Source organism: Macrotis lagotis, chromosome X, assembly GCF_037893015.1.
Source record: "Macrotis lagotis isolate mMagLag1 chromosome X, bilby.v1.9.chrom.fasta, whole genome shotgun sequence".
NCBI lineage: Eukaryota > Metazoa > Chordata > Mammalia > Peramelemorphia > Peramelidae > Macrotis > Macrotis lagotis.
In genome coordinates this window covers 157125196-157138063 of record NC_133666.1, presented here as the reverse complement: position 1 = coordinate 157138063, position 12868 = coordinate 157125196, and the positions used below count along the sequence as shown (strand labels likewise).

The 12868-nt window shown below is 37.2% G+C and overlaps 1 protein-coding gene across 1 annotated transcript in view; it reads left to right on the top strand.

The window, feature by feature from the left end:
• Positions 1-6456: 6456 nt before the first annotated feature.
• SRFBP1 (serum response factor binding protein 1) overlaps positions 6457-12868 on the top strand; it is an 84175-nt gene continuing 77763 nt past the window's right edge. The window contains exon 1 of the mRNA XM_074204688.1: positions 6457-6609. Within this exon, the coding sequence (XP_074060789.1) occupies positions 6571-6609 (39 nt within the window). The 5' untranslated portion in view covers positions 6457-6570. The remainder of the gene's footprint in view (positions 6610-12868) is intronic.

Here is a 12868-nt window from a genome sequence, read left to right as displayed (position 1 = left end):
TTAACCATGCAACCAGTTGAAAAGGCAGTGAAATATATTCCAGGTGACACTGGCTCTCCTGTTTTCTCAGTCTCAGTCTTAGTGATGACCAAGTCACTTACTACACACTAAACTGCCCTAGGTATGATGCTAAAATCTTCCTTCATGGCAGAGCTGAAATTAGTTCCTTTGTTATCCCTTCTGACACTTTCCTCTTTCAGGGAGGATAATGTAATTTGTCCTCTTAACAAGCACACTGGAGTGAATGGGCTCTCTATTACAAGAGCATAGGCTTCTCTCTCTCTCTAAGTCATACAAATTAATGACTGCCTACTATTAATGAATTTCCTTAGCATCAGCTGTCCTATGCTATTAAAAAGCCTTCAGAGCAGATCATAGAGTTGTTGTGACTAGACATCTCTCCCCATGGGTATTCCCTCTTACACTTCTCTTGAAATAGTAATATATTCATAGATGATGCAATTATTTTTTCTCTTTGTTCATCCAAGATTCTAAGACATATACCACATGTTCCTAAATCCTTGCTTTTTCTGATTTTTCTGAATGGTATAGAGTCTTTAATTCCTTGAATTAAATTCCTTCAATTCCTTGAAATTTTTTGTATCTTTTGCTATGTTGCCTACATTATTCAGTGCATCTTTCTTAACCTTTGCATAACCCTGCCATGAGAAAAAAATTAATATATTTTTAAAAAATCTGATCTTAGTAATATTCCATGTTCAAAGTCCCTCATCAGGGCAGCTAGGTGGCACAGTGGATAGAGCACTGGTTCTGGAGTCAGGATTACCTGAGTTCAAATCCAACCTCAGACATGTAATAATTACCTAGTTGTGTGGCTTTGGGCAAGACACTTAACCCCATTGCCTTGCAAAAACCTTAAAAAAAACACAAGTTCCTCATCTCTGCAAAGAAAGGATAGAAGTGCCTTCTCATTTTTTACCCCCTTAGGTTCCTATATTGCTTATTATAATTTCATATATTCGAGTTTGCTTGCATTTTTAGATTTACATTGTTATAGTCATATAAACTGTTTTCTTTGATCACCTTACCTGAGATTAATACATCAATTCATGCAAACTTTCTCATGTTTTTCAGCATTCAATATATGTACAAAATGCTTTTATGAGGTTTTTATTTCCAATTCCATTGTGATAAAATAAATGTTATTGTATATTAAACTTTCCAATTTTATTATTGACCTCCTTGGGTTATATGCCTATCATTGGAATATCTGGATCCAGGGTTTGAGTGTATACATCCTTATGAACACTCAATTCAATAAGACTCATGGGTGTCTCTTTTTTCAGGATCAAAGCCTTTTCCTTGATTCAGTTTTAGTAAAAGTATTCAAGTTAGGTTTTCATCAAGGCAAAGTTACCAGACCTGAGTCACTGCAAATCAAATGAGACCTTTATGAAGACCCTACAAACTACCCATCTAAAACTTTAATGAGTATCTAACTCCTAGCCTGCCAAAGTAATGGTATGTTTTCCTGCATGACAAAACCCTTCTAAAGATCTCTCTTCAGTTTTGACTCCATGCTCCAGGATAATCTTCTGGAAGGTTATTACTATCATGTGAATGATATGGTTCCCTGACATACTAAAATCAATTACAACCATTGTCTGCCTAGTAGTCTACCTTTTCACCTGACTCCTGGCCCTAAGAAATCACTTCTTCCAGCATCATCAAGGAAAGACCCTTTGCCAACCCTTCAATACTTCTTTCATTATCATGGGAGAATTTTCTTGTTATTGGTTGATTTCCGTACTTACCTGTCAGAGCCTCTTTCTGAAGATCCCTTAGGAGAGAATACTACCAAATACTTTTTTTCCTTTTGAAGGTCACTACTGTGGGACAGCTCTTTTTTCTTAGAGAGCTAGGCAGAAAATTTCAATTCCTGTTGCCAAAAGCAAGCACCTGCTTTCCAACAATGCCACTCCTCATTCCTTCAAACCCTCTGTAGAAGGAGCAATCCAGTATGTGTGGCAAAATAAGAGGGTCCTATCATTTTGGTGATTTTTTTTCTTTAAATCATTGTTCTCCTTTAGATATATCTAGTGAAAGAATGTCTAGATCAAAGGGCATGGACATTTTAGTCACTTGTTTTTTGAGCATAATTCCAAATTGTTACACAGAATGGTTGGACTAATTCACTGATCCAAAATGTCTTTCTGCAGTCATCTCCAATTGATTACTGACATCTTTTTTTCAGTTTTGTCAGTTTCTTAGTCACAAGGCAAATTCCTGGGAGTTTTTTGATTTTCATTTGTTTTATTAGTAATTTGGAAAAAAAATTCCTAAGAATAACTTGACAATTCTGTTGAAAACTATTCAAATCCTTTGACCATATCTATTGGTGAATGATTTGGAGTTTTATATATTTGTACTAGCTTCAGATGTAGCTTGGATATCAGACTCAGTCAGTGATACTTGATGCAAATCCCCCCCGCCACACACACACACACAGTTGACCATTTTCCATATGATGGATGTTTTTCATGTAGGCTTTTTAAATTTCATACAAAAATTTATTTTTTTTTGTAATTGTTTCTATTCTTTGCTTTAGGAAGCAATAAACCATTGTCAGTACAGGCATCTGCTCTGGGTCATTTTTTTTTAATTTAACCTTTAGTATACAGAGTTTGGAAATCTTTCCATTTTGAGTTGATCATATTATATGTAACACATTAGATTCAACCTAATTATGCCAAACTGATTTCTAGTTTTTCCAGCAATTTTTGTTAGTTTTTCTCTAAGTAATTTATATGCTAGCATTTATCAAACACTGCATTAATGAGTTCATTAAGTTCTGATTCTCATCTAGTCTATCTCATTTATCTACTTTTCAATTTGCAAAAAACAAGTACCAAAACTGTGATTACTGCTTCATATTTAATTTGAGATCTAAAAGTTTTAAATCCTTTTTGTTCCTACATTAAAAAAATTATTTTGAGAATTTTGATCGTTTATCCCTCAAATTGTTATTTTTTTTCTGTCCCTGGTTTTGTCCTTTGTAGTTTGGTTAAAAAATGCTAAAATTATAAAAATAATTTAGGTAGCATTGTCATTTTTACCATACTGAAGACTTCCAGTTAATATTATTTTATAAGGAACATTTTGCAATTTAAATTCTACAAATCTTAAGTGTGACATGATTAGTGATTACTTTTTTACCAGTATCCTTTTTTACTTAAATAAAATGGAATTTTCCTGTTATCTTCTCCTGGCTTTTGATACTGCTATATAGAAATATTGTTGATTTTTGTGGGTTTCTTTTAAATCCAACTAATTTACTGAAGCTAGCATATTAATTAGTTTCTTTGCTGAGTCTCTATAATTCACCAAAACCAAAACACCATTGGCGAATAGTTTTATCTCCCCTATCTTTATGTCTTTATTTTTGTCTTACTACTATTAATACTTCTAGAAAGATATCAAATAATAACTATGAAAAGAACATGCTAGTTTTACTCTTATGAAAAAAATTATGTCCATAATCAGTCATTCCCAAATGAAACAATCCATAGAAATCGCTTTATTAACTTTAAGGACTAAAAAAATGAAAATATAAAAATAAGATGAAAATCATTATTATTATTGTTATAGTCAATTTTTTTTTTGTCACTTGGTGCTCCTCCTATGACTCCTCATTAAAGATATCGATTGCCACATAGAGATAGCTTCTCTTCACGAGGGTTACATGATTTGCAGGAAGCTGTATAGCTGAAACTCCTCATCTAGGGTAAACAAGACAAGGTTAATCTACAAAATTACATTAAAAGCCAAGTGTTTGCAAAATATCAGTGCTCTTTTATTCTGTTAAATGGCATTTTTCTAAAACTGCCTGGCCTTATACTTTTTTTCTTTTTTTAGTATTCCTTGAGCTCTTTTGATTCTCTTCTAGCCCAGTTAGAATCTGGCTGGCTTACATGTGTCATCTTCTGCTATGGTCTGTCCTGCTCTCATTGTCATGAAACCTCAACTTAAACCATCATAGGAACTCCTAGATTCAAATGGTGGCAGGCAGAATCTAACATTATATTAGCTTCTTAAAGGAAGGACAACATATAAACATCTATTATATGAAACAAAACATAGCAAGTGCATAGAACTACAAATGATCCATGAAACTCTCAGTCAACTTCAAGTGGGCGAATTAAGGAAGTGATATAGAAATTCTATTTTCTAACTGAATCTTGAAGAACAAATAGTTTCAGTAAGTATTGATGGGACAGAGAATATTTCAGGCATAGGAATCAGTGAGAGCAAAAGCTAAGAGAAAATGTAGGAATCAGTATGAATCAATTTGATTAGATTGAAATTGGATGTGTGGGAGAGCTGGGATAAAGAGAGAGAAGGTTGGTAGTAGTTTTAGAAAAAATTAGAAAGGTAGAGTAGTAATATCATTAGGGTAGGGTAGCAATCACTAGGAAATAAATGTAAAGTATGCAATAAAAACCATTGAAAGACTTTGAATATAATAAGTGACATCAGATCTGTGCCCAAAATAGATTGTTTTGGCAGGGAGACAAGACTGTTTCAGAAACTATGCGAGTTGAGCTAAAGGTAATGAGAGCCTCCTGAAGAGCACAAAAACACTTACAAGACAAAGAAGTATATCATAGATTCAGAATGGTAGGTGCAGCTGAATGGTAAAGGGAATACACTTGGGTATGATCAGGTAAGGCATTTTAGAGAAAGATTGATTAGTGTGAGCACTATGTTATTGAAATCAAGATTTTGAACATTTCCTGTATGCAATTAATTTCCAAAAATGAAGCAAGGGAGTAGCATATTAATAAGAAAAGGTAATGACAGGTAATTATCCATTTTAATATCTGATTCACTTACTAGATTATAAGCTCCTAAAGGATAAAGATTTTATCTCAAATGCTCATTTTCATAAGAAAAAAAAATTGTCAGACTGCATTCCTGTCTTCAGCCCTCCTACAAACAAGGGAGCTGAGAAAGTTTATCACGTATTTGTGAGAGGTAAGACAGTGAAGACTTGAAAGGACTTGCTAAGCAAATTCCCACCACTTACTTAGAAAATCTCAATGTTCCTGGTTGGTCAGTAAGATCAACTTAATATGTAAAGCACACTGCATTTAAGATACACTGGCATCAATCATGAGGGGCCCAGAAGGATTGTTTCTAGTATAAATAATTCCTCATGATTCTTGTAGAAGCTCATTTAACCGATGTTGTTCAAGTCTAATGGTGAGCGTAATCAATATCCTGTAATTGACAGTGAGAAATTTCAATTTCCTTTTCCCCTCCCATCAATTCCACAACTGCAGTGGTCTGGGAAAATGGGGAAGTGTCAGAAAGACTGGCTGGGAAATGCTCTTCTTCACGGACTTAACTTTATGAACTGAGAGAAGTCAAATTACTTAACATCTCCCCCCCCCCCAAAAAAAAAAAGTTTAATGTATGACAGGTGACCTGTTCCTTCCCGCTCTCCAGGGGCCCAAGCAAATGATAAATTTGGGGTTATCTTGGGGTTCCTCATTATATAGATATATTACATATATCTATAATCTCTTACCTGGTCATATCCAATACACACACACTCACACACACATTATATATAAGACTAGGGGTTATCTCATCATAGAAGAGCAAATGGAGGATCGATGGAGAGGTTGAGATTTGCCCAGGATCACACATCTATTAAGAGCCTGAGGGGCAGCTAGGTGGTGTAGTGGACAGAGCACCGGCCCTGGAGTCAGAGGAGTACCTGAGTTCAAATTCGACCTCAGACACTTAGTAATCTCCTAGCTGTGTGGCCTTAACCCCATTTGCCTTGCAAAAAAAAAAAGGGACTGAGGAATTTCCATTTCCGGCCAGCTTTACTCCTCTCCCCGCCCCCCGCAAACTGTTGCTGCTGGGGTTCTGGTCCAGTCTTAGTTCAAGTCTTTTTTTCACACCTGGGGGGCCTCATCTGGGTCGCCTTCCACTCTCGCCCTTCTCCTCAAGCCCCAATTCCATTCGCCAAAGTTAAACCGGAACCCACCAGTCTTTAGCCAAAATCATTTGGGTGGGGAGCGCCAGCTCGCCTGTAAGACCCGGGTTCAAAGAAGACCTCAAACACTCACTAGCGATGTGGCGCGACGCTGGCCAAGTCGCTTAACTCCGCCTGCCTCAGTTTCCTCATGCGTAAAAGGCGCCAGAGAAGGCAAAGGCAAATCACTCCCTGTATCCTTGCCAAGAAAAAGAATAGGTTTTTAGCAAAATCATGAAGAGTCTGACTCAATGACAGGACTCCACAGCAATTAACAGGAAAAAACGAGAAAATAATCATCTGGATCAAATCCAACAACAAGAACCAGCTACGTCACCAACTTGCGCCGGAAGTTTCTCGTCGCAAGTCCTAATTTCCGCTCTTTCCCGGAAGTTCAGAAAGCGGACTGTGAAGCGCTAATCTTGAGCCAAAAGAGTTTCCGTAGAGGCTCGCCTGCGCCTGCGCGGTGGTCTCCGCGGCCGGGACGGGGCGGAGCTGTCAGCGCCGGCCGCTCCACGCCGGTGGCCTCGGCTGCGGCGGCCTTCGGGTCCGGGGACTCGACCATGGCTCAGACGACGGGGGTGCTGAACCTCAATAATGAGGTGAGTGGTGGCACGGCGGCCGAAGAGCTGTCCGGATCGGCTCCTCGTAGGGCCCAGGCTTCCTTAAGTCGGCTTTTGTGTTGGGGTCCCTTGCAGGCCTGGGGAAGCAGCCGCCGGCTCGTTCTCCTCGCGGAAGCCGAGTTTGCCGGCTGTCCCCAAGGGCGACTGCAGGCCGATGAGGAAGGGGCTTTGAAGGGGGGCGCCCATCCGTGGTCCTAGACCCCGGGCCTGAACCCGGGAAGAGGAGGAGGAAGGGGCCCGGGGGCCGTGGGACACCTCTGGTGCTTCTGGAGAGTGTGAGCAGCGTCTTGTTGACTCTGCCTTTCCCTCGGCACCCTAACGCAGTATGCTGCACGCTGGAGCTATCTGAATTTGCAAAACTTGTGGAAAAAGCCATCTATCCGTAGCCCTAGATACCTCCTCTTCTTACTCGATTCTGAACCCTGTCCAGTTAGGATGCAACTTCTTTCAGCTGAAACTTCTCTCTTCAAGATTACTAGTGATCTCTTATTTTTATGTCTTTTAGTAGCAGAGGAAAATTGTAGGAAACTATAGTTTGCCCCATAGTTAAGTCTTGGAGAGTTATCTGAAGGGACTTGGCTGAGGTCATGAGGCCATTAACTGCCACTCCTCTGATGTCTAAAGGATATAAATATATTTTTTTAGATAAGAGATTTCATTTATTTTGAGTTTTACAATGTTTCCCCTAATCTTGCTCCCCCCCCCCCACAGAAGGCAATTTGTCATTCTTTACATTGTTTCCATGGTATACATTGATCCAAATTGAGTGTGATGTAAAGGATATAAATATTGAAATAATAGAGGCTAATTGAGCTTAATTTTTAATGTACTACTTTGTATCACTTCAGACTTCGGGAGATCATTTGACATGGTGATAACTTATCCTTCGATGAATATTTCTTGCTAAAAAGGAAAAGGTATTTTTTTTTTAGATTTTTCAAGGCAATGGGGTTAATTGGCTTCCCCTAGGCCACACGGCTAGGTAGTTATTAAGTGTCTGAGGTCTGATTTGAACTCAGGTACTCTTAACTCCAAGGCTGGTGCTCTATCCAGGGAAAAGGGTTTTCTATTCTTTGGGGGTGCAGGAAGAGAAAAATTAAAACTAAAAAAACTTAATGAGTATTGTCATTTTTAGCACCACAAATATATGGCAAAACAAAATAGACATAGTGTTTTTATTTGTTTAGCTTGGTAAAAATGCATCAAGGTATGCCCAGATTTATAACCATAGGATCCTAGATCTTGCACTGGAAGTGACCTGTGAAGCCATGTAGCCCAACCCCCTCATTTAATAGATGAGAAAACAGGTTCAGCAAAATGAGGAAGGAAGACATCAGTAATACTTGTTCTCATTGCCAGGCATTCTCTTAACTATTATCATGTCATTTTTCTATTCAAGAAGTTACAGAAGTATTGCAAACCTCTTTAATAATCTCTTCATTCTACCTTTCCAGCTATGTCCTCTCCCCAGAGATTTCCCTCAGGATTCTGCCCAGGCCTCTCTTCTCCTCTCTATTCTTCACCTGGTGATCTCATCAGCTACCAAAATTGTAATTATCATTTCTATGTTAATGATTTTAAGGTCAACTTATTTTACCCAATCTCTACTGCCTTTCAGTCTTCCCTCACCAACCTCCTTTCAGGCAACTGAACTGAATTCCAGGAGACACCTTATACTAAACCCATTATTTTTCACTCTAAATCCTCAATAGCTCCCATTCCCCACCACCACCACCACCACCACCATTTACTATAGAGGACAGATGCATCCTTCCAATCACTCAGACTCATGGCAACAATCTAGGAGCATTCCCACCCCCACTCACACACCCTTCTCTTCTCTCTCCCTCCCTAACTTCTCTTGATTGTTATATCTTTCTTCTTTTAATCACTTTAGATTTATCTTATTTGTAGCTTACTGATTTAGTTGTTGTCATGTAACCTCCTCCTTTAGATTCTCAGTTCTTGAGAGCAATGACTGTGTTGGCCATTTTTTGTGTCCCTAATATTTACCTACAATGCCTGACCCATAGAAATTCTTTAGTAAAGTGTTCATTAATCAATTTTCTGCAGTTTGCTACCTTTTATATTCAAATAGATTCCTCTGTGTTTTATATTTCATACACAATCTATTCATTTCTGTAACCCTTTGTTGGTGCTATTTTATCTACTAGAAAGACTTCTCAGAGCAGATAGGTAGCAAAGTGGATAGAGCATCAATCCTAGAGTGAGGAGGACTTGAGTTCAAATCCAACCTCAGACATTTAATAATTACCTAGCTGTGTTAACTTGGACAAGTTACTTAACCCCATTGCATTGCCAAAAAGAAAAGGAGTATCTTTCCCCAAACCTCTACTTAAAACAATTTTACTCATCCTTCCAGGTCCACTTTTAAACATGAGACACGATTCCTGCACTTTAAGGGTTATATTCTAATTGAGGAGATAAATATATGCATTGGAATATAAATGTAGTTTGAAGCCTGTAGACTTATTTAATAAGTCTGTATTTAATGTAGCTTGTAATAAATAAGCCTGTAGATTTATTTAATCCAATACCCTCATTTTGCAGATGAGAAACTAGAGACTCAGAGAATATCAGTGGCTTAAGAAAAATCACCCAAGGTAGTAAACAGACTTGGGAGCTATGCTTGACCAGCTTTTTGCATAAATTTATTATTTTTTTTCCTGGAATTCACCCTCTGAAAGTTATTGTACTTTAGATCATAGAACATTAGAATTGGAAAAGGGTCTAGAGGCTATTTAACTTATCCTCTTCTATTTGCCCATAGGGAAAAAAAGAGACACAGGGCCATATTCTGATCATCCCCAAAGAACTATATCTTAGGAGTTTACCATATTAGCTGGGAATTGTGAGGATATAAAGACAAAAATGAAAGGAGGCATTGGGGGGAAGGAGGATTATAGTAGGAATGGAGATAACATCTACAGAAATAAATATATTCAAAATAAATACAAGGCAATTATCTTTATTATTGGTCAGTATTCTGAAGCTGCCATTTTTATTAATTTTCAAATTTATTCATTTGGCACTGATGGGATTAGGGCAGCTAGGTGGTACAGTACATACAGTTTAACTTGGAGTCAGGAAGAACTGAGTTCAGATAGTGACTTAAGACATTAACTGTGTGACCTTGGGCAAGCCATGTATCCAACCTTTTTCCTCATCTTTAAATGAGAATTAAAAATAGTGCCAACCTCATAGGGTTGTTTGAAGATATAAGATAATATATAAAGTGTTATTTGAGCTTTAAAATGCTATATAAATGCTAAAGTTAGAAATTTACTTCTAAATAAAGTATTATCATATGTTTAGATAAATGAAAACCATGGATCATAAAAATCTGCATATAGTTTTCCAAACTACTAACTTTTAACCTTCACTTCACTGAACTCATTCCAAAAACATAACAGTAATTTGAACTTGTATAGTACTATGAGATTTTCAAAATACTGTTTTGTGGTAACCTTATTACTAATAGTAGTGGTGTTACTACTTCCTGTTTATAGAAGATATTTGGGTTAGAGAGGTAAAATGCCACCTGTGGTTATTGTGGTGCAAATATTAATTGCCCCACACTGATTTCTAATCCTGATAGCCTAACTTTTGAAACTTTTCTTTAGGATTTAATGCCTCTTTACTGAAGGAAGGTAGAAGGTTAGTGTAAATCTAACTTTATTGAGCCACAGAATATCTGGACTTGAACTCAATCTATGCTTCATAAATCTTGACTTTAGAAAAAGCAGTTCATCCCTTTTTTTAAAGGTTTTTGCAAGTCAATGAGGTTAAGTGGCTTGCCCAAGGCCACACAGCTAGGTAATTAATAAGTGTCTGAGGTCTCATTTGAACTCAGGTACTCCTGACTCCAGGGCTGGTGCTCTTTCCACTGTGCCCTGCAGTTCATCCTTAAACACATAATTTAATGCCTTTGAGACTCAATTTTCTCATCTGTAAGATGAAGGGACTAGATGTTCTCTAAGTAAAGGAACATGCTAAAATTTCATGATTTACCCCACAAAGTTAATAGATATTGTGTTTTGTTACCATAAACACTGAATTATAAATTACTCTTACCTCTTATGATGCATTCTTTTACCAGCAAATAAATATAAAAATTTTCTTTGGCCATATTGTAGTTTATTTTGAATGAAGATATTAATGATAAGTAAATGAACAGAAAAGGGGAAATAAAAAAAAAGACTTAAATGACACCAGTTTTGAAGCTTTCTATTTCCCCCCTTAAGTCATTTATTGATGTCCAATCAACATTTTTATTTCATTTAATCTAGCCTTTTTCCGATTTATACTGGTCTCTGGGCTGCTGGTGTTTTTATAAGACTATGAAAAGAATAGTTTTTGTGAACTGTTAAAACAGAAGAAACCAAAAGGGACTTGGATTGAGCTTGAGTCCATTCACAAGTTTACAAAGATATAATTTCATTTACTGCCTGAGATGGAACTCATAAGCTGAAATAGTGAGACAGAGTTCACATCTATTTAAAAACCCATTTGGAAAGGTGAGATATTTATACCTTTCATTTATACTTTTATACCTTCAGGTAGGGAATTGGGCAGGTCCTGGAAAGGAAGGAGGCAGGAAGCCCCATTCTCCTGGGGAGAAGATCTAGGAAACTGAAGGAATGAGGAATTCCCCTTGTTAAAGCTCTGGTCCTTTTATATACAAATCAGAAGATATTCCTGGTGATAAGCAGGTCTGGGAGTTCAAGGTTTGAGTACCAATTGTAAGATAAGGGGATGTCTCCAAAAAACATAGAACTGGATGTGTCCAAGAGCCCCATAACCAACAGTTAGGGGAGTCTCTAAAGAGAGTGATGCCTCTTGAAAGTCTATAAACCACCAAAGTTAAGGATCTGCTTCAAAGCTGGTATGAACCAAGTTCCTAATTTTCTTTACATCCAGTGTCCAGCTGGGTTTACTCTCTGTCACAAGGTTTGTTGCTATGTCAGTTGACCCTGGGCATCAGAAGTCCTTCTGATTGACTCATTCTACAATTTCATTGTCTGATTCCAAGTTTCCCTGTGCAAAAGGGGGGCTCTAGAATATTTAACTATTAGTTCAAACATTACAGAGCCTGTGTTCACACATGTAAGCATCCTATAAATTTTTTTTCTTTAATCTCAAGATTAGCATCACATCTTTCAACTACAGGTTCCTAGTATTCAGTTTTTGTTATACAGATAGTTGGGGAGGAGGGATGATGAGGAAAGGAGCAAGAGTTTCATAATAAAAAAAATCATTGCCTTCTAAACCTTTGTAAGTTGTCAGTCAGTTTTCAGTGATGTATATGGTTTAGGATGTACATGTAAATGAATAATCCCAGTTTTGATTGGATTTAGTTTTGGAAAAGCAGGTTTTGAACAACTTGTCTTACAAACCCTGTACACCTTGTAGCAAACATGTTTTTATCCTGTCTGACACTTCCTCTGGTGTATTGAGTCTGCCCTCCCCTCCCCAAATATCCTTGCACCTTTGTAAAACATTTTTGTTTACCCCACTCTAAGGACCCTACCCCAATCACACAAGGTCTAATGCTCTTAACCCTCAGGGTTAGAATCCTATCTAGCCAGCATACAGCATTAGACAGTCAATCTGTGAAATCCTTACACAAAGAGCACTCTTGCACAGGACACCAGGTAGGTTGTAACTTCTGTGGATTTAAAATACTTCTTTTAACTACATTGCTTCAAACTTTTTGATTAAGTGGAATGCTTTTGAGTGCCTCTCCTTAACTTAAAGGAAATAAGGAGTAAAAGAAAAGGCTATCAAATTTTTATTCCCCATACAGTTTCTGAAGATCTTAATCCAAATTATTTTCCAAAATTCTCAAATATTATAAGAAATCAGTAAAACTTTTATTCATTAAGTGTTAATTTTGTATTATAATTATTGTATGTTTTTAAAAAGTTTACTGTTTCATAAGAATTGTTCTATATGTTGTCACATTTTGTTAAGGATACCATTAAGGCTGGAGTGTTGTTAGAAGAGGACAGTATGGATTAATAAAGGGTCTTGAGATTATACCATGGGAGTACAGGTTAAAGGAACTTGTGGTATTTATCCTTAGGGAGATACTTTCTCTTATTTAATCTTTGTTATTCTCCAACACCTTGCACAGTGCTTGGCATAAAGGTATTTTTAAATTAAATTTCTTCTAATATAGTCATACAAAAACAAAAATCATTTTCGATCTATTGGG